General features: G+C 45.1%; 1 protein-coding gene across 5 annotated transcripts in view; it reads right to left on the bottom strand.

Annotated features, from left to right (window-relative positions):
• Septin6 (septin 6) overlaps positions 1–22,642 on the bottom strand; it is a 78,131-nt gene extending 55,489 nt beyond the window's left edge. For 2 of the 5 annotated variants that reach the window (XM_027431927.2, XM_027431928.2), the window contains exons 1-2: positions 22,375–22,642; positions 7,291–7,405 (exon numbers count right to left, since the gene is read on the bottom strand). In XM_027431927.2, the coding sequence (XP_027287728.1) occupies positions 7,291–7,405; positions 22,375–22,404 (145 nt within the window). In that variant the 5' untranslated portion in view covers positions 22,405–22,642. Of the gene's footprint in view, positions 1–7,290; positions 7,406–20,214; positions 20,234–22,374 lie in introns of those variants that run through there. The other 3 variants (XM_027431925.2, XM_027431926.2, XM_027431930.2) reach the window with 2 other exon arrangements.
• Positions 22,643–23,006: the final 364 nt, after the last annotated feature.

Here is a 23,006-nt window from a genome sequence, read left to right as displayed (position 1 = left end):
TTACTCCGGGTAATTCCTGGCCAGGCAAATCTCCCCTTGGAGACCAACAGTACACGTCTGCAAGGCAGGGCATAGAGCTGCGTGATGGGGAGTCAAGCATGTTCCCTCTCAGTGTATGTAGCTTTGCATCTGCCAAGCTCCTTCTATCCTAAATATTGACCTATAAAAATGTACCTATGATGAGAGCTTTCTATGTACAAAGAAAGAAGAGAACATTTAATTTAGCCTGGTTCCCAGGGTCGCCGGCCCAGGCATGACTAATGAGGTGGACTGCCAGGGTATACAGAAAGGGTTCCTCACACAGATTGTGTTTCCAGACAGGGTCTGCTATATCCATCAGGGACAACGATTGTCTAATAAGAGGCCCTTTTTTGTCCTCCCCTAAAAAAAGTATTCGGGTCCTAAGAAAATCTGGTGCAGCAAGGTCTTTGCCATGGGAGATGAAAGATTCAGGCATGCAGCGGAACACAGTGCCCATTATCCCACCAAAGGATATGGCACGGCTCACCTGTACACAGGGCCAGAGTCTCTGAGGTGGGAATGCAAGGATGGCTACCATGTGCCAACTCTCAACTTCTCTATGAACACCCATGTCTCAGGTACATTTCAACCATTTTTTTGTACGTCTAATGAATTTTCCATGTACATCCGCAACTTCACCCTCTTTGTCCTTGAGCTCGTTACTGATGTCCCTGCTGCTCCTAGACAGTGCTGGGCTCCAGTCTCCCCAGCCCTCCAGAATGGGATCACTGACTACACATCCTAAGATTTCTTGGAGACTCCTATGTACCCTTGCCAGTGCCTGGAGAAAGCCTCACTTACAAGGTCTCAGGAGCAGATCTACAGAGCCAGATACCCACCCTGTTTGCACAGCTGAAGAAATGGGGGCTGGTCAGGGTAGGGCAAGCAGCAGGGAGGAACAGCAAGGAAACTGACCACCCAGATGCCTGCCAGCAACACAAGGGCTGTGGCAACTAGATGTTAAATAATGAAGGGCTGGAGGAGAAGAACTTGCCATGTCTAAGGAATTGCAATTAATGAAGGCATTAGAAGGAGGCAGAAAATGTAGCCAGCTCCTCCAGAGGCTTCCGAGTGCTTCTGCTCTCAGTTGCCATCATGGTGGACCTGGAGCTAGAGGGACCCAGCCTGAGACTACAGTGCATCTCCTCCTTGGGCCCAATAGGAAAAGCATGTGGGGATATGACACGTGACCTAGCTGGGATCAGGTCAGCAGATTCCACCATGCCTCAGCAAGAAGATAGGAACTTGGCAACTGGCTTCCAGCTGGAAACTCAATGAGTCCCAAGGGCTCAATTTCCCTCCCCTTCTCTCCAGCCCTCCCAAAGAGTGTCACAATGGAGAGCAGGGTTTCTTACCTCTTTGAACTCATGTCCTACCTCTCATTTTGCTTATTGTTGACATTGCACTGGAAACAATAATTTTTTAAAAAAATAACAGGGGCTGGAGAGATGGCTCAGTGAGTAAGAGCACTAGCTGCTCTTGCGGAAGACTTGGGTTTAGTTTCTAGCATGCACATGGCAGTTCACAGCTGCCTGTAACTCCAGTTCCAGAGGAACTAAAAGTGTCTTCTGGACTTTGCAGCCACCACACGCAGGCAAACATCCATACAGATAAAATAAGTAAATCTCTTTTTTAAATAATTTAAATTTGCCAGGTAGTGGTGGTGCACATCTTTGATCCCAGAATTCCAGAGGTAGAGGCAGGAGGATCTCTGTGAGTTTGAGCCCAGCCAGGTCTACGGAGTGAGTGCCAGTACAACCACGACTACATGGAGCCCTGTCCCAAAAAACAAAACAAAAAGAAAGGAAGGAAGGAAGAAAGACAAATCCTAAATATGCTACCACTATGTTGCCATGTAACAGAATTTCAGCCCTGTCCCCAGTTTGGGTTCTAGTCCGTTTTCTTATAAAAGGGGAGGATTGAAATAACAATAGCAGGTGGGGTTTTTTTGGGGGGTGGTTTGGCTTGGTTTTGAGATGAGGTCTTGAACTCATAAGACTCCTGCCTCAGTCTCCCAGGTACTGGGACTTCAAGCATGCACCAATAGTATTTGCTTGTAAGTAGAACATTTATGTATTCTGTGCCAAGATTGCTGTGAATCAACACATATTTCCTTTTCTTGTAGTTCTGAGAGTGGAACGAAGGGCCTTCCACTTGCAAGGCAAGCTCTCAACTACTGAGCCACACCCTCACCTTTCATAGATTTTATTTGTTCCCTAGAACAAATGTATGAGGTAGACACTGATGGGGAATGCCCTTCTGTGTATGTTTATCTTATTGGTTAATGAATAAAGCACTGTTTGGCCAATGAGGCAGAAAGTTAGACAGGACTAGGATTCAAGGAGTATTCTGGGAAATGTAGTAAAGAAGTAGGTGATCCAGGCAGGAAATGGCATAGCATATATAAGCAAGGGCAAGAAGGAAGTTGCCCCTTCTCTCTTTCTCCTAGTCTCGGCTCTGGAGTCGCCATGTGATCTACCAGCAAGAGAGGGCGCCAGCGGAAGGTGTCCTCTATGAGATAAGTCTTATAAAATATGTAGATTTATGATAATTATGACTGAGCTAGCATATAAGAAATCCTAGTCAATTGGTCAAGCAGCCAATATAAGTCTCTGTGTGTTACTTGGGACCTTAATGTGGTGGTGGCCGGAACTCAGGCAGCCTGGCAGAAAGCACCCATGTGGCAACAGGGCTTGGGCAGCTTGGAGTAAAGTCTTATTGCTACAAGACACCATGATGTTTTTATTTTTAGTGCTGGGAATGGAGTCCAGGGACGTAAGTCTATCAGCTTAATCAGGAGCTCTACCCCTGCCTGTGTAAGATGACACCTGGAGGCGGAGACAGGCAGATGCATGTGAGTTCCAGGTCAGCCTGGGCTACAAAATGAGACCCTCAAACAAACAAACAAAACAAGCAGCAAAAGAACTCCACCCCTGAACTACAACCCAGTCATCCCCTAGATCATACAATTTACCCTTAATTTCTAGTTAGGTTAAACAAATTACCCACCCACTAGCTTCGTGAATTTGCAAGTCCCTCCTCTCTCTATCCAATTTTCCTCCTCTATACACTGTAGAGGAAATGGCAGCCCGAGGTCACAAACTAATGAATGGCAGAGCCAGCATTTTCATAAAGGCAGGCTACTTCTGTAGCCCATGCTCTGAACCAATGCACTCTAGTGAGGCACACAAACATGACATATTGGTTCATTTAGTCACTCAACAAGTAGTTACAAAGCCTTTGCTAACAGGCAGATACATTTATGGGGGCAGAAAATACAGCAAAGAGCGAGATAGCCACAGCCCCTGTTCACATGGAGAGATGTCTCATTCAGCTGTGAATGGTGGAATAAACCAACAGAAAATGCTGCTGAGTTCAACAGGGAGGTGTCCAAAAGGAAACACTCCAGGAACTACAGTTGGCCATGGGAGTCTATGGAGAGGGACGAGGTCATGTCTGGCTATGTGACCTTGTCCTTCTCTTTCCTGTTCTTGCTGGGCCTGGCAGACTAGTGTGTTTCAGCTAGCACTTGCAGCTTCCTGTACCTCGTCCCAAACCTGTGTTCTATGACATTGATAGCTTAAAAAATCAGCTGTGGTGGAAGTGATGACACCATGGAACTCAGTGGCTGCCACAAACTGTGGACGGCTTTCTCCTATGGTGTCTTGTTAGCCAGTGAACAACCACTGTGGCCGCTTAAGGCTAACAACTGCCTTTCCCGGAGATAGAGGGATGGAAACGTTAGCCCCCTACCTTCATAGACTTCTAGCTGCCCTTTGCACATGTCCCGCAGTAAAGCCTCAATCCTGCTTGTCCTGAGTGTGTTTTCCAAGTTCAACAGAGCCCAGTTGAGCCTGGAATCCTGAGCAGCTTCAAAGTAAATATTATCATTGTGAACCCTTGTGCTCCTCATGGCCATTAGCGCTGCCAGCACATTAAGATGGGCAAGTCTCTTTGGGGCTCTTTCCCAGAAGTACAAAGCACCAGGCCTCAGAACATTGGGATTGCTGGTTCAGGTTTTTCTTTTGAGGCCTCCTATACAGCTGTTTACAGTCATGGGATACTCAAAATTTCCAAAGTAAGGGATCAGGATATGATTTTTGATGGGGTGGGGATGGGGGAATCTCACCTCACTTGGTAACTACTGTCAACCTTAGAAAATCTATCAGACTGGGGTCATACATGCTTACATCTTTGTGCTTAACAGAAAATCATAATAATCATGGATGAAAATTATAGTGCACCATAATTTAGGCTCTGGATTCATAAAAAGTCTCTTTCCCTCCTCTGTCAATCTCAACAAGCACACATGCACATAGGCACGCATAAATGTACAATACTTACTCTGCTGGGTGTGGGCATAAGATCAGTAGTCCAACATCAAGATAAACAATAATGTGGGGAAAAAAAACTATCCTAGCTCTCCACCTAGCTCTCGAGCCAAGCACTGCCATTAATTCAACACTAAAAATACTTCAGGTAAACAATTTCTATGACCAAACAGAACCATTTTATAATACTCACCAAGGAGGTAAATTTGATGGTCATAAACAGGTACTAGGCATAAGAACACAGTCACTAAAATTCCTGCAGGAGCAGAGGTCACCTTCAGTAACCTCGTTGTGGACTCTCTGCCAAGGCAGTGACAGTCCCAGCACTATAGCTGGCCTGAGAAGGCAGGATCAGAGCCACTTGTGACCTTGATGCAAATTAAGGGTTCTCTGAGCCATGGCAAGGTTATGAATACAGCAAGAGAGTGGGATGCACACATTGTAGGTATTTTTTGATCCAGTACAGGGGTTGGTTTATCTACTGGTCCTATTTATGGGCATTGTAAGAGGAGAGCCATTTCCTCAAACTCGATAAGCAGAGGGAGAAAGAAAAGATATAGGACTCCTTGGGGATGAAAAGAAAGGTCATCCTTTCTTCCCTCCCTTCCCCTCTGAGACAGTCTGCCCCAGGCACATCAGCAACTTCATGTCATCAGGTGTGGGCTAGAGAGACTAATACCCTGGGGGAAGCATGGCTGTCCTACTCCCATTGTCTGGATCTTAGCTGCCTCATCCTGGGGACCCTGAGGGGTCTTAAGATTCATATGACACATTTCCCCATACTTTGCCATCAGAGAATCATTCTGACTCACAGGGCTTTACTGGTCCAGTCTATTGCTCTAGGTTGAAAGGTTGCTTACAGTGGGTTTGTCATCTTGCTTTAATCTCAACTTCAGCACAGGTCACAAGGCACTCTGGGAGGACTGCCAAGGGAATCTGGTATGTGTGTGCACTGGAGTATTTCAGTCTTCAAATATTGTGTGAAATAAGTTGGCCATTAGCCAAAGATTGATCTTGTTAGCTAAACAGAAATTTGGTAGTGCCAATATTAGACGTGATGCCATTTGTTCTTGAGGTTGATTACCCTGCCTTGCATTTATTTTCTATCCCTGTCCTAATTAACACCTAAACATGACTGTGAGTTGGACTTTCAGCAGTCAAAGACTTGGCAACCTCTACACAGACTCTAAGGCCTCTGATGTGTAATTCCATGCAGCACATATTTTTGTCTCATGGGCTCCAAAGCTGATACATGGGAATGAGTCACTTTTGCTGATGAGTGAGCCTAGCTGACTGCCTGTCACCCATATTTAGAAGTGACCTTATTGCTCTGATTGTCCTTACAAGTACAGTGAATTCCCTACAGAAAGTGATCTGGTAAAGAGTACTGGAGATGGAGGAAAAGGAAAAAGTCCTAAGAAAATGAATGACTCCAAAAAAAATTGAAGGCCATTCTATTTATTTAGTTGCTTATTTATTTATTTATTTATTTGAGATAAGGTTTCATCATACATCCGAGGTTAGATGCAAATTCACAGTCCTCCTATCTCAGCCTCCTATACCACCACACCCAGCAGAAAAGGAAATTTTCAACACATCAAACAGTAACGTACATAATTCAGTGGTAGTTTGAATCTATGATGCGAATGAGTTCCCCATATGCTCTATACAAAAATAAGAAAAGGAAAATTAGCAGAAGTGTGTAAGTGTTCCAGCCAGTGTGAAAATTGGCTTTATTATGGTATTTATGCCACCATTAAGGTTCAGAAGGGGGTCACTGCAAATATTCAGGTATACTTTTCTTGCACTGTGGGGTGAAAATTATATGTTACCACTGTGTTTGTAAATTGGAGATTTTTAAGGTTTCAAAACACATTCTTAAGGAATGACAAGGTACTATTGTCCCTCATGTTTGTTTGATAGCACTCAATAGTTTCCAAAGTACTTTCAAGGGGGGGGGGCGCGTTGCTGGTAGTGGTTAAACCAGTGGGAGGAACAAGAGGTCAGCCAGGCCTGTATCCCTGGTTTGGGCCCAGCCAGGTTTTCCATGTTGCCTCAGGTAAAGCCTTTGTCCTCCTCAATTATCCTCTCCGTGTGGCTAAGGATACTACTCCCAAGTCTCACTTTGCAGACTGGGGACCAGAACAATTGATGGGAGAACCTGTTGAGAAGTATAGCAAGTGCCTCCTGTGGACTCAACTTATTCACTCACTGCAGAAATACTATGGAACTCTCCTTGTGCTATAATTAGCACACCAAGTGGACTAAAACAATGCCTCCCCATGTAGGTATGGTGGTGTGTGACCATAGCCCCAACATTTGGGAGGCTAAGGTAGGAAGACCAAGAATTAGAGGTTAGCCTGGGAGGCCTGCTGAGTTCCATGCCAGCCTAGGCCACATAATGAGACTCTCTTAAAACATAACAAAATAAAGCCCAGGCAGAGACACAGGTAGGGGAATAAAAGATCTTTGTACCCAGCTGTGTGATTCCTACACTTAAGGTCCAAGTGTACCAAACCGAGACAAACCACAGAGATCCAGCCGACTACCCACAACTAGAAGGCAGGCAGCTTCATTTCCTCAGCTACCACCTCCCTCACAATTCTGTCCTGGTTCTCATCCTCTGCAGTCAAAGGGAACCTGACAGTAGTGACCGAGCCAGCCAGCCAGCCCCCTTAAACAAAATTTTCCACTGAGTCTCACAAACCTCTGTTTTCCCCCCAAGGTATGGCCCCAGATTCTGGTCTGGACAGATTAAAAAAAAGTAATTGCAGCTGGACGCTTACAAAAATAAACAAAGGGATAAGAGAAGAAGGAGGGGACAAGCCTGCAACTAGATGAGAATGACACATTGTTTAACCTAATTACCTGCAAAGCCACATCTAGCCATTAAGGATCTATATCCTGTAATAGAATTTCCTGCCATGGAGATACTCACCCACGCACAGGATGTTGAAGCAGAAGCCCTGGCTGACTGACTTATTCACCAGCTGGTCAGGCAAGCTGTCAAACCCCACATGTCCAGCCAGGGGGACAGTTCGGCAACCTTCGCCCTAATTTGGAAAGGGAGGGAGGAGAGAAAATGACAATGTGCTTTAAAGCCATTTGGATCTCCATACTCCATCAATATGCACTCTATCCTGGGCCAGGAAGTAACAACCACAAGGACCCAATGTGTCATCTCTTCCATCAGCCACCCTGCGACACACACACTTCAAAGCAAAATAGCCCATCAGCTTCGAAATCATGGATGTTTGCATACAGGTATCCAATAGGTTTGGTAATAAATAGCGTTGTAGTTCTAGACAGAACAAAGTATGTGGGCAGCTTATCCAGGCTGGCACTTGGGTGAAATCTCAACTCAGTCATTTAGAGGCTAGGGAACCTCTCTGAGACTCGGTTCCCTTCCACACCCATCATATGAGACAACACAATGTATTTTAGAGGTGACAAGAGGATAAAGTCTGTTTACTAATACCTATAATGAACTTAATATGTGTACACACATTCACTCAATATTCCAAAGCCCTTAGAAGTCAGTGATTTCTTCTCTCAAGGGCACTTCGGAGACCTACAAAGGTGGCACAGCAGAGAGGTTAAGAGCACAGATTTGGGCAGTTAAGATGGCTCAGTGGGTAAATGTGCTTGCTGCCAAGCCTAACGACCTTAGTTTGATAGCTAGGACTCACATGGTGGAAGGAGAGCATCAATTCCCATAAGTTGTCCTCTGACCTCCAAACTTGTGGGGCACCAGTGTACACACACACACACACACACACACACACACACACACACACACACTGAATAAATGTAAAAATAATTTTTAAATTACTGAATTTTGAAAAAGGCAGGTCTGAGTCAGAGGCCAACCTCTGCAGTTCAACCTCTAACAAGTTACTTAAGTTCTCAGTCTCCCCATTAGAAAGCCAGGCATTAGAGCTTAAAGTGCAGATTAGATAGGACAATATTCCTTCCTTATGCATATAGCATACTGTCTGACATGTAGAAAACATCCAAACAGTAGCTGCCCTTATTGCAGCACTGTAAGGTTATCTTTGAACCCCAAATTGGCCCATCATGCAGTAAAACATTTGGGGCTCCATCTAGCTTGAAGGGAGCTGTCTCCAGGCTTCCCCTGGTTCCCTTGACTCCACAGGGGTCAGCCAAGCCACTCCCAGCCCTGGAAAGCATAGAGCCAAGGTTTCTTATAGTTAATGGTTTTACAAGCAAGGAGAGTCTCAAACTCAGGCAGACTTCCAAGGAACCAAGGGGAAGGACGAAAGGGGCCTGCATGTACTGAAGAAATATGCCAACTTCTAATGGTCACAGCCAAGGGTGGGGTGTCAGGAGAAGGGTGGGGAATGCAAGCTGGAGGCAGACAAGCCTCACAAGAATGATGGGCTATGGAAATAGGCAGAGATTCTGTGGGGTGAGACTGCACCAAACTTTCCATAAACGGCAAGATGCCAAGAGCAACCAAAAAAGGTCATGGTTTGTGCCAGGAGGCCTGTACCAGCATCCCAGGCTGTGCCAGCAGGCAGCTCTTATGCCGACTGGACCTGCTGCTAGACTAGGTGTCACACCAAAATGGATTGGATGTGATGGTGGAGGAGCTGCTCAGCCATTGATGTAGTCAGACAGCCCCCTCACCTAGTTGGGGGAGGGGGGTCTCCATGGTCCCATCAGTGTCAGTGGATCCTCTAAGAGCTTCTGCTGGTGACTACCATCTGGCATGTTCATTCCCCTCTCACTTTTGTCCACACCAACTTCCAGCAGAGCGCACTTGACAGACTGCCATATGCCATCATTGAGTCAGGTTGATCTATTCCTTGCTCACCTAAAGACGAGTTCCATGAGGGATGCACAGCACATTGTTTTACACTCACTTCATCCCTTTCTGCTTCCCTTTGCCTATTTCCCACTTTTCTTTTTTGCTTAAAGCAAACAACAAGCTGGACGTTTACCACCTTTGGTTCTCAGCCCTCGGCAAAGCAAAGAGACTTTTCTAAGAGCCAATATGCTCTCTCCAGGGAGCCTCCTACGTAGCAGGCCTCAAAATTGAGACAGACTCAGAGCCATATTTTATCATCTCTTCCTGTCTCCAAATTCAGCACTAATGAAACTTCAAGTGCTCCAAAGTCCAAGGAATTCTCCAACTAAAGATAGCAGGCAGTAGGGGGAGAGCCTTACCTTTAAAATTCACTTCACTGTGAAAGAATTACCAAATATGGGGCCCAGGGGGTAGTTCTGTTAGTACAATGCTTGCCTAACACACACAAAGGCCTAGGTTCAATTCCCAGCACCATATAAATGGGGCAAGGTGGCATACAACTCTATCCCCCACACTCAACTACTATGCTTTACAACTAAGCTATACTCCCAACCCCAGTGCCCCGCTTTTGAGTATCGAGTCAGGTCAGTTGACTTCAACCAGCATTTCTTTTCTCAAGGAATGTGGATGTCAGCCGGCCAATTCAATACCCTTGGAGACATATCCTGCCCCTACTTTCTTGTTCTTTCAATCAGTCAAGTGGCTGTAGATAAAATGAGCTTTTACAACTCCTGTATGTGAGGCTGGAGAGATGGCTCAGCAGTTAAGAGCACTTGCTGTTGTTTTTTTTTTTTTTTTTTCCTTCGAGACAGGGTTTCTCTGTGTAATAGTCCTGGCTGTCCTGGAACTAGCTCTTGTAGACCAGGCTGGTCTCCAACTCACAGAGATCCTGCCTCTGCCTCCCCAGTGCTGGGACTAAAGGCATGCGCCACCACCGCCCGGCCACACTTGCTGTTCTTGTAGAGGCTTGGTTCCCTATGCTCAGTGTGGTTCCTAACTCCAATTTCAGAGAATCTGGTGCCTTCTTCTGACCTCTGAGGGCACCAGGCACACACATGGGAAGTATACATGCATGCAGAAAAACCCTTGTCACATAAAATAAATCTAAAATATATTTTTTAAATATTACATGAACCATGGCACTCCCTGCTCAAAAATACTCCAAATTTCCCAAGCCCATTGCTTGCAAAGTCTATGCTCTTCCTTTTCCTGTTTGGGGTTCTTTATACTGCTGTTGAAAATAATGGTAGGCACATGGTAGGTGTTTGGTAAATTTTCACTTGGGAGCCGGGTCTCAAGTGGCCTATGCTTATCTCAAATTCAACATATTGCAAAGAAATCACTTACACTTTTGATCTTTCTTCCTCTACTTCCCAAATGCTCAGATTAGGCCTGTGCTGTCATACACAGCAGAAATTATTAGACAACATAGAAGTCATCAGGAAGAAAATAAAAACCATCTATCATATTCTCATTCTCCCAAGATAAGCAATATGTGTATGTATTTCTTGCCAGGCAGTACACCTTTATTTAACAAAACAGGGATACTGTTATCTCTTCCTTTGCACAAGTGACTTAATACCCTAACACTTAGTGCAGATGTTTTCTTGGCTCTCCTTCTAAATCATTCATTTCATTAGAACAGTATCTTTTTAAAGATCCATTTTATTTTCAAAGATGTGCACTTGTGTGTATCTGTTTATGGATATGCGTGCATGAGTCTTGGTGTCTACAGAGACAAGAAGGGGTCGAATCCCTTGAAGCTGGAGTTACAGGCAAGTGTGAGCCACCTGATGTGGGCATTGGGGATCAAATGCAGATCTTCTGCAAGTGTGGTATGAGCTCTTAACCACTGAGCCATATCTCCAGGCCCCAAATCACTATTTTTATTGGCCATATAGCATACCCAGGCAGAAATCTGCCATATATTCCTAATATAACTTCTATTGCTGGATATTTAGTGTGCATCTCTAAGTTTTCTACAAAAACAAACAAACAACAACAACAAAAAAAAACCCAGATTTCTTTGCAGAGTTGCAAATGTCTCTATTTCCTAAAATTGAAGCCTACTGGACCAAAGAGTCATATTTTTTTACATCTATTTATTTGTTTGTGGCAGCATATATGCCACAGTGCATATGTGGAGGTCAGAAAACAATCTGTAAGAGTCAGTTGTAACCTTCTATGTGGGTCTTGGGGGGGGCAAACTCAGGTTTTCAGGCTTGGTAACAAGTACATTTACCTACTGAACCATCTTGCTAGCTCAAACGGTTCACACATTTTAAACCCTGATACATCACTTAACAGAGGACAGTACTAGCGTATGCTTCTATCACTACTATGTGTATGTTGATGTACTCAGCAAATTTCATGGGCTTTTATCTACTGTGAACTAATTCATTGGAAAATGGTATCGCATTCTGGAACACAAAGAATAAAATCTCAGGGACTGAACTTGGGGTTCAATCTTCACCTGAAGATCAGAAAATCAAAGCACCTGGTCACTAGCTCTTACTTCTCAGACTGAAAGGGTTGATCCTGTCTCTGTGAGCTCTCCTCCAAGCCTCAGACTGCTGCCTCTCCTCAACTCAGCTGAAGACCAAATCTCAGAATGCAGCCTGAGACACTGGATTCCTGTCTTTTATACACCTCTCTAGGGCTTGGATTAAAAGTGTGAGCTCTAATTCTCTTTTAGACTGATTCAGATTTGTGTAGATATTGACGGCCTTGCACTCACAGAGAGATCCATCTGCCTCTGTCTCCTGAGTCCTGGGGTTAAAGGTGTGTATCACCATTGTCTGACCTCTATGGCTTGTGGCTAGCTTTGCATTCTGAATCCCCAGGCAATCTTTAATAAATCATAATATATCAACACAACATTCTTTAATTTGCATTTTATTAGTGATAGAAAACAGTTTAAAAGCTTTCAACTGTGTATGTGTATTGTGAGTGTAAATAATCTAGTCACGATTTTGCCCATTTAAAAATACGTTTTTGTCTTTTCTCTTTGATTTGTAAAAGCCATACATGCATCAAGGAAAGTAAGATTTGATTTCAAGGTGAGATAGCAAAGAAAGTCAGTAAGTAGTTACCAACACGAGGTTTTAAGTGCAGATAGCATTTAAGGCTAACATAGAAATTTTAGGAATGAGAGATATCAAATTGGATGTGCTCTCTGAGAGGAAGTAAAGGAAAGCTAAAGAATAAAAATAGGGCCGGGCGTTGGTGGTGCACGCCTTTAATCCCAGCACTCAGGAGGCAGAGGCAGGCGGATCTCTGTGAGTTTGAGACCAGCCTGGTCTACAAGAGCTAGTTCCAGGACAGCCTCCAAAGCCACAGAGAAACCCTGTCTCAAAAAACCAAGAAAAAAAAAAGAATAAAAATAGGAAACACCCATGAACAATGGGAAGTTGAAGGGGATTTTACCAAGATGGGGAAATAATCAGAAAAGTAAAAGATGACCCGTTTCCTGTCATCTGAAACAAAAAATAAAAGTACTAAGAATTACAGAGAAGTAACGACAGATTTGCATTTAGTGATGTCACTGGTGACTTGGAGTGTTTATTTCTTCTGTGTCTGCTCTACCTAAATTAACTAGGAAACCTGGAGCTTTGGGACAGGGGACTTGGTTGATGTGTTTTTCTTGCTATTTGCTAGGTTGAAGGAGTCAAATTTTGTCTCAATCACTGTAGAAAGCATCCAAAAGCATTTGTGCAGTTCTTGATTTAGGAAAATCTGTCTGGAGAGCACCTGTCTTGCGTTGATTAGTCTTACATCATGATCATCCTTGTTCAGAGTGAAATATGTGCATACAAATTACAGACTAAATACTGGGCTAATTGTTCGCTGACCCCAGGACAAGCCCTGAAAGTGTCTTTCCTTCTCTCTTACAGCACCTCCAAAGCCTTATCTCTTTAGTCCTTCTCCTTAAGGTGGTATAATTAATTGAGATCCTAATTACTCTGATTGCAGTTAATTGAATGTTCACTTGCCTACAGTGTGCAGAAGAGGAGACAGAAGTGGCAACCTGGCTCAGCACATCTAACACTGAAATGTTCACAACCACAATCCCCATAATCATTAATCGACCATAATCCAGCAACCACCTCTTAGAATCTGTCCTGTGGAACCTCACACAGCTGTACAAAGATTTCTGTGTGAGACAAATACATTAACTCATTGTTTATAGTAACGGAAAAGTAGAAACTCCTTAAATGCTGGACAACTGAAAAATAAATTATGAACATGCATATTCTGGACCAGTCTGGAGCCAGAACACAGCAGGTCCATATGTACGGATGTGAATACCTCCAAGACATAGTATAAAACAGAAAAGTTGTAGAACAATATGGATAATGAGCACATAGATGTACAAAAGGCCTCTGTGTGTGTGTGTGTGTGTGTGTGTGTGTGTGTGTGTGTGTGTGTACGTACGTAAATATATAACAATACCTAGACAGATGCATGAAAAGACACCAAACCAAAAGATACCAGTAGTTACCTCAGGGGACAGGAAATGGAAACCAGGGGCCTAATCAGAGATGTAGTCATCTTTTGTAGTGTTTAATTCTTTTATAACACAGAAGAGCTCACATGTTACCTGCAGTAATTTATAGATATCTTTAATAGGAAAAAGAAAGGTCTTGCTCTTTCGGCTTTGCAGAAGAGGTAATTAGGATAGAGAGTCTGCTAAGAGCTAAAGGAAGGCACAATGAAAAGGTGTTCCTGAGAACTGAGACCCCTACCTCCCTCCTCCCAATTCCATTTCCTGTTTGCTCCTCATCAGCAGTCACCTGCGGTTTTGAAATACGTTATACCACATTTTGTATCAGAGGCAGAAACAGTGCTCTCGTTCTCTTCCGCCTCCTCCCGAGGACACAGCAATTTCAGTTTTTAATCGAATATTTGTACAGTACATATTAAGAAAAACAAGTTATGGCGCCTCCAGCCGTGTATCTTTCTCCCATTGCTGTTTTTGGGGGAAGTAAAGAGTCCCAGAAGCACCCAATAGGCAACTGCTGCCCACTGACTCTCCAACATCCCAGGGGGCGGGGGTGGAAAGCAACTTGTTAAGTGAGGCCTCTGGGAACTGGGCCCACCTGTGTCAATAGAGAATTTCCTGTCTCTGTTCAAACCCAAGGTAGCTCAGATAGTGCGTGTCGTCCTAAAGGATGAGGGGGAAACATTTGGAACTCATGACCTATGACTCGGCTTTCCCGTACCTTTCTCCTCTGGCCTTTTGCACTCAAATGTTAGCAGAGGAGGCAAATACTGAAATGGGATTTTTCTCCAGCCTCATTGCCTGCTTTAGTGGCGAGCCCAATCCTTCATCCCTTCCCTCCTCACTCCATCACCATCATCTGGCACTGAGAAACAGCAAATCTAGATTTCCAAACCAATTTCAATATCCAATGACATATGATGGAATAGTAAGCAACTAATGAAAATATTTTCTAATAGTGTTTAATGACACGAGGAAATATTTGCCAAAAACTGTCATATAAAGCAAAGCAAATTAAAAAAAAACTAACATACACAGGAACATCCCAGGGAGGAGAGATGACTCATGTTAACAGGTTACTTTTGTGGTAGCCTTTCTGTTGTCCATTTTTTCTAGAATAGGCATACTTCAGTTTTATAATCTGGAAAAAATGTTTTGTTTTGAAAAGAGACTCTATGATGATACATTCCTAGGCAAGAAAGCAGCCTCAGATATTTTAGAAAATGTTCAAGTTCAAGCAGAAAATGCTTCACACGCAGATCATCAGCAAGCTTGGTTAAGTACAGCCTTTAGCATCTGGGCAATATTAAAACATTTGTTTTGACCAACAATACAATAAATTCTTTATTATGACTTGCTACTGCATATAATATATAACTTACTATTAAATACTGCAACGTAATTATAGAGTCATGTAAACCAGGAGACAAATCGTATGTCCTGAAGCATGTCAGAAGTCCTGACATCTGGAACTTTCGATGTTGACAGAGGAATGGAAAGTACTATACCATCAGCCACAGAAGACCATAAAAACGAGTGTACCCAACACATCAAATGCCACGAGTTTTCATGGATAGATAAAGCAGGAGTAAGAGAAAACCAGAGCCCTGGGCTGGGAGGAAATTTAGAGACCATTCTAAGGAGAAATAAGGCTTGCCAACACTTCAGTGAGGAAGCAGTTTAGGGAACCTCAAGAAAACACGAAGGAGACTATCTTTACTATACAAGGATGAAAGCCGATAGATGAAACTGATTTTAATACCAAAGATAATTCCAAAGTGGCTTCTCATTCTATAAAAGATTCACAGCAAGGTTCCATTAACTAGCCTGCTCTCCTAGTGCATTTAAAGTGGGATTCCACAGACAAACATTCAGTTGTCATGTATCTTTGTAAAAAGTCAATAGCTATATATACCTATCCAGACAGGCAATCTTCAAACGGTTGTTTCTAGTTCAGTTGCAGAGACCCTGCTGAGCTAAAAGCATAGGTTCCTTCTCCAAAACTCTCTCCTCACTCAGCTGAAGGAGGGAAGGGGTGGAGCTCAGTTCTGCCACCTCATTCAGAAGCAGAAGCAGACCTAACAGTCTGGAGAACAAGGAAACATGAGGACGGCACAGCTTGAGAGCTGGAAACTCCCTTAAAGATCACCTAAGCCAAGGCCTCTTTTTGCAAAGGGGGAAATGGAGACTCAGTGGGGGGAAGTGACTTGTCCCGAGTCATCCAGTGATTTAGTGGCAGAGAATGATGCTAGGATCCAGGCAGACTGCTTCTCTCAGATGGAAAAGCTGACTTAAATACCAGATGTATTTCTTCCTGCTGCTAAAATTTCAGGCCATGAGGCTCCTGGCTCCTGGCTTGATGCAGGTAAGAGTTGGAAAGGACAAGTAAAATGAACTGGAAGCTTGTGGGCTCACCATGAGAGTCGCCAGTGGAAGGCGACTGAGGCAACCAATGTCACTGAGGTCTGCGCTCCACCCCCTCCACCACCACTTTTCTCTCTCCTTTCCTTCTCTCTCTTCAACTCCAGCGTGATCCTAGGCTTGGCCAGCTGCCCAGCTCTACTCAAGAGCCCCAGAGCTAATGAGTCTACCTAACTCAACAAGCCATTGTCTAGGCAAAATGTCTCCACTTCAGGCCAGGGGTGACCCCTGCTCTGGGTGGGTCAACGTTCCCACAAAAGCCACACACATTTCCTTCACAGTTTGAACAGTTTTGTGGATGTTCTGGTCATTGTTACCTCCGATCTGTTTTTTTTTTTTTTTTGGAAAGAAAAGGTTTACCCATAGGCCTCTGAGTGAATGCCCAACTACCCTCTGGGGAGCCTGAATTTGCCTCTGCCTCCATCTGGTCTCGTTTAATGGGGATCTGAAAAAAAAAAAAAAAAAAAAAAAAAAACAGTTCTTGCTTCTGCGCCAGTGCTCAGAGCTGGGGGCCTCTGCTGTGAAAGGAAACTGAACACCACCTCGCACCTCATCAGGGCTGTGAGAGTAGAGCTCTGCTCCTGTTACCCCAGGGCCCTCGTTAGGGGTTTGAGAGAGTCCTGGCAGGGAGAACCGGAACCCTGAGGCTTGTCCCTGAGACAGCCTGGAAATCTTTCCCTGGTCACAGGAATGACCCAACTCCTGGGGCCAGCTGAGAGCCTGCTGCATAATTCAGCAGATGGCTGTCTCTAGTGGGAAGACACTGGAGAAGAGGGTAGCATTAGTTCTCACTGTCCTGAGCATGTGGCCTCCTTCCTCTGTGCAGGCAGCCTAGAAACCCACGGTTTCAAATCCCGGCAGCAGAAGCAGCCTCCTGCCAAACAGAGGAGGAAGGGGTCTGTGTTTCTAATTTATTCTGTACCCCCTCCAGTTGTTACTTAAAATAATCCATCATTACATGGCTGGTGGCTCCAAGATTTTTATTTAAAGCAATATGGAGATAGGGAAAAAAAAAGAAAACCCACACAACCCGTGACTGTGCTATCTTGGATTTAAGTTGAGACTCTTTTTAACATCAGAGAGTTTCTACATCACTCAAGTCTGCTCTTCTCTGACCGCTTTGGGAATGTTGGTGCATGCAAGGAGATAAGGGGGAAATGAGGACGTGGCAGAATTTTAATTTCTTAGAAACACCTTGGAAAGGCCGGCACCTTTAAAAAGGAGTCTGTGATCTGGTAGGTGTTTCATTGTTCTATCCACTGAGCAGCAATAACACTCTGGACTAGGTCTCTTGATTGCTGCAGGCATAACACGAAGAGACCAGGAATACCTGTCCAGGAAGTTGTTGGGGGAAATGGAATCATACAGATAGAAGCATTTTGAGAGAGCTAAGCATGTCCCATCTATGCAAGGATTCCTTTATTCTTTTTCTTTCGTTCCTCTTCTTCCTCCCTCCCCTCTCCATCCCTTTTCTTTCTTTCCATATGTGTTATACGTAGTTTCAATGCACATACAAATAAAGGCCTTCTCAATTTTTCATGCTGATATTAAGTCATGGCTTTGACAATCTAGAAATCCCAGCAAGTCTGGAAACCAGCTCTATTTAATTTTATAATAGTGCTTTCCCCCCTCAGCAGACTAACTTTCCTAATTAGTTTTGTTCAAGTTAAAGCAATGGGGTTGTTCCCTTACAGAACACAAGGTGTGGGACCATGCTAGTAACAAAGCCAGTAATTAATAGAATATTTATATCAGACACTCCACAAAGTAAATGCTATGCATATGATTGCAGATCAAATTCTCCTCGTATTATACATATCTATTAGTCTACTGTAATGAAGTTTTGTAATAAATACACCACTAACACTCACATTTCCTGGATTTAAAATGTCAAGAGGAAACAGGGCTCATCTGGCAGCTCTGAGAAGGGGCAGAGTTCCTCCATGCTTTGGCCACCACTACATCCCCAGCACTTGGCATAGGACCTGGCAGAGTCAGTGCCTGATAAATAAACGTTGGAGAATGAATGAAAACAGCAGTGGGTGAATTGACAAATGAACTGTTCCAAGCAAGTAGCAGATGTGTGATCTCACCCATCTTCACACCTACCCTTTTCCTATCCAGAGCCCCTCAGGAAGCCTCTCCTATCGATTACAGTCTTCATCCATAGCTGAATTAGGTCCCTATAATGACTTCTCATGGCAGCCAGTTCTCCTCTTTAGCACTTAGGATAATGATAATTAAATAGGGATTTTTAAAATTTATTGTGTCAGTATGCAGGAGGAGGCGATTTGCATGCCATGGCATGTGTTCAGAGGCCAGAGGGTTTTATTGAATCTAGAGATCACCTGAAATATCAGGCTTCCATGTTAAGTGTTAAGTTTTCTTTTCCCCACTGAGCCTCGCCCTACATAAAGATTTGTGTCTGCCTCTACCATTAGACTGGGAACTCTTTTGAAAGAAGAGGCTTACAGGAAGGGTTGGCACTGTAACACTCGCCCCACCCCACCCCCGAGCGCCTTTATTTTTTTACACAAAGGGTCTCACTATGTAGTTATGGCTGCCTTGGAATTCGCTCTGTAGACCAGGCTGGCCTGGAACTCACAGAGATCCACTTGCCTCTGCCTCCTGAGTGCTGGGATTAGAGGCATGAGCCACCACACCCAGCTCCTCTAATGTGTTTTTTTTTGGGGGGGGGTAGGGTTTCGAGACAGAGTTTCTCTGTAGCTTTGGAGCTTGTCCTGGAACTTACTCTGTAGACCACGTTGGTCTTGAACTCACAGAGATTCTCCTGCCTCTGCCTCATGAGATCTGGGATCAAAGGTGTGTGCCACTACTCTAATGTTTTTGACAAATCCTTTTTCAATTTTTGTTATTAATTTATTTTTTACATTTCAATCCCAGTTCCCCCTCTCTTCTCTTCACCGCTCCCCACTCCCATCTGCTCCTCGGAGAGAGTAAGGCCTCCCCAGGAAGTCTTCTAAGTCTGTCCTATCATCTCGTTGAGACAGGACCAAGGCACCGCTCCACGCCCCCATGCCCCTGTGTGTTTTTGACAAATCTTAAAGGCACAAAGAAGTTGGAAAACTATATTATGATTAGACCTATCCCCTTGACTTGGTATCAACAATTTATCAGCATTATAGCTCAGGTAGGTCTATGGGGTTTGGTTTTCCTTTTTTTTTTTTTTTTAGTGCAATTACTACTTTTAGTGATTAAGGTTTAAAGAGGAGTGCCTAGAGGAAAACCATGAGGTAACCAGAGCACCAAAGACAGGACTAACTTTGGTTAACAGATGAAAGTATGTCTCAAAACAGTCAGTCAGACAAACAAAAGATGAGTGGATAATGGTTACTAATGATAAGGCCAGAATGCAGAAGCAGTGTTCTCCTCAATGGCAGGTGCTAACTTGAGGATGGTTCCTCCAGACCAATCCTGGCAAAGCAGCTCTTGTAGTCCTTGCAAGGTCTTTCATTAGGCACAATGGCTTAATGGAATGTAACTGGAAAAAGCAATGATGTTCACATTGTGGATGGGATTTGTTCAAGCCAGACTCAACCGCCCTGTGCTTTGGCAGCACAGTACTTACAGTCTGAACTGAAAAGGCAATACTGAATGAAAGGTAGCTGTAAGCGACAGTAGATAGAGATTTTTGGTGACTGTGCTGTGCCTTCCTAGGTCATCCTGGATGAGTCAGTCATACAACTCCTCATGAGCTGTATCTGCTACTTTGGGGGTGCGTATGGTTGATAAGAGCTGGCCATAGTGTTAGTCACATAGTCGAGCAAATATTAACAGCAATGGTGGAGAAATAGTGCTGTTATACAGAATCCTTTGTGGGTGTTTACTCGGGTAAGATGCAACTGGATTATGAACTTTCAAGATGCATACACACCCAAATGGAAGCCCTACACAACAACTCCCACGCCATTTCACTACTAACAACATTTGGCAACAGTGACCCTCCAGTGACTCTGTGAAGATACCCGAACATACACACCACCACACTACTCACATGGCATCATGCCTCAGAGTTTAGTAAGAACTTCTAAGCTTGCCACACATAGCCTGACTCTCTAGTCTTCTCTTCCCAAGCCCTAGTCACTTACTCTTTTGAAGAAACCAGAAGTAACCAGCCACTCCAAGTCTCTTGAGTTAATTTGAGCCTCCCCTGGTGAATTACAACTTCTTGCAGACACAAAGGAAAGCAGAGAGACAAATGACACATAAATAAGAGCTTCACTGGTTTGGGGGAGGGAAGCATGGAGAGTGACGTCAGTTTTCCCAGAAACCCATTTATCATGATAACAAAGTCTCAAGTGCTTGGGCTGCTTCAGAATTTACCATACAATTATGTTTTTCAGTATACAATGTGGTAAGGCCAGCCACAGAAAACTGGAACCACCCAAAGCAAATCAAGAGACCCTAAACCATCCCTCACTGCACCACCCCCCATCTGCAGAACAAAGGTGATCTCCAGGTTGCCTAAGTTGTGCCTATGGTGAAGCAGACTTGTAAAATGTTCTCCCTGGCCAACATCAGCCTTGCAGTCCTAATCCAGGGAAACTAGTGAGGGCAGGTTGATGCAAATTCATTATGACAAGAATGAAAATCACTTGTGTCATTTTTTGGTCACTAAGGATAGAGCAAATGTAATCCAGGAAACTGATTCATCTGCTTAAAACTATGGCATCTTTAAAATACAGATAAGAAAATCACCCTGGTTGTCCTGAAAATATTTGTGTCAATCTTGAGAAATCTCTCCAATTCCATCATCACCAAGAATTGTCTCTTATCTGCCTCTGCCTTCCACACTATGCCTGCATAAGGACCTCTGCGCTGCGATGTTCAAGGGCTAGAGAAGGTTTCAAATAAACGACCCTGACCTTCCAAAGCCAGACAGATTCTGGATTCAGATTTAGAAAACAAATCAATCGCAATTACACCAAATACCTAGAGGCCGCTTCCTGCTCCTTGCTTTTGTACTGGAGTCACATTGCACAGCTAGTTCTCTAAATAAATGTGAGGTTACAAGGTTATCGTTTTTCATCCAGTAGTATTCGGGGTAGTGGGCTATGCTTGCCCTAATTCGACCTCATTCTGCTTCAGCTTATGGTGCTGGTGTGCTGGTAGAATGGAAAAATTAGATTGTTACCACAAATGGAATCATCTCCCTTTGTAACCAAACTTCTGATCTAAAAACAAACAAACATGGAGCCTCGGCTTCTTGGTTATGATTTCTCTGCACATCTCCGGCTGGGAAACTTTAGTTTTTAAAATGTTTTTTTTTCCCAGAGTTGGCCGCCACCAAAAGAGAGGGAACACTGTTTCCGCAGATCTCACGCTATCCACCCCCCTCCCCCCAGTCTCTACAGAAAGATGTCAGCTCCACAGGTTTTAGGATACAAGCCCATGCACACTGAACCCAAGACCGACCCTCAGAGAACTGCTCCGAAACGTGGCAAAATCCACAGCCAGCCACCTACAGGCCTGGTGAACTGTACCACCCCCCCTCCGCTCCACAGACGCACAAATGGGACCCTGCGGGACTCGGCACAAGTGGACACGGAGGCATTCGTCCGCAGGAACAAACACCATGGAGGTGAGCACAGAGAAACAGGCCAGGCTCATTCAGGGTCACATTATCCTGCCATGGGCAAGGCAGGAGGGCACATATCTGCACACACACTGATACACACACAGACGCAGTCACATATGCAATGCATATGGAGAAACCCTACTCTAGCCATTCATCTCCCCGCCCCCTCAACACACTCTGCCTTTGGCCCAAGGCTACCCCCAGCTCCGCGCCCTCTTTCTGAGCAAGCTGGAGTCCCAGCACGCAGCATGCTCAGGGGTGCTACCAAGCTTAAGGGGACAAGGATGGGGGGGGGGGCTCCGTACTCATGCGGCCATTCATTCGGCAACGCCCCAGCAGCAGTGGGGCCGCAGCTGCAGCAAGGGAGGCGGAGGCGCTCACTGCAGCTCTCTCCCGCTATGCAAGTTCAGCTGCCCGCCAGTAGGCTTTGACAATCGCCCCCCCACCCTCCCGCCACCACAGGTCTCCGGGACGTGCTAGGGAGAGAGGGGACTGAGCTAATGACCCTGGGAGCAAAAGTCCCGCCTTGCCTCTGCTCCTGGATGCTACCCCACTGCCCTCCGCGTGGTAGTGGTGGTGGCCGTGGCCAAGTCTGCTTTCGGCCGTCCCCAGTCCCTCAGCCCACCCTCACTTCCCAGCCCGGGGGCTGGTACCCAAGCCCCGTACTCACCACCTGGCGAGCTATATCGGCCGCTGCCATCGCTCCTTCGTCCGCCAGGGCTGCTAAGGGTGCCGCCGCAACGGGAGCTGCTGCACAGGAAACAGAGGAGCTCCTCCGACAAAGAGAAAGTGTTACACTTCGGGCGCGACCAAGTCTGGTGGGGGGAGGTGCGAGGGAGGGGCCCCCTCACTGCTGCTCCAACCCCAACCTCTTCTCTATCGCCCACCCCCTCGGAGTAGGGTGTGGGGAGGGGACGGATTGGCCGCGCTGCCTTCCCCTAGGGCGAGCCCAGTTCCAGTTCTCTCAGCAACCCCAGCCTCGGCCTCCGTGAAGGGGGCGGGGGCTCCCCTCGGTGACCACGTCCTCCGCCCCCCCTCCCCGTCACCACTGTGCTCCGTGGTACGTCCCGACCTCTGCTGAATTGACACACACACACACACACACACACACACACACACAAACACACACACACACACAAACAGACACACACACACACACACACACACACACACACACACACACACACACACACACACACACACACACACACACACACACACACACACACACACACACACACACACACACCCCTGTTCTCCCTTATATCCCTGAGCCCCCAGACTCGAGGCTTGAAGAGAGTC

This window comes from Cricetulus griseus, chromosome X (assembly GCF_003668045.3).
Source record: "Cricetulus griseus strain 17A/GY chromosome X, alternate assembly CriGri-PICRH-1.0, whole genome shotgun sequence".
NCBI classification, from domain to species: Eukaryota; Metazoa; Chordata; class Mammalia; order Rodentia; family Cricetidae; genus Cricetulus; species Cricetulus griseus.
This window is presented reverse-complemented; position numbering and strand designations above follow the sequence as displayed.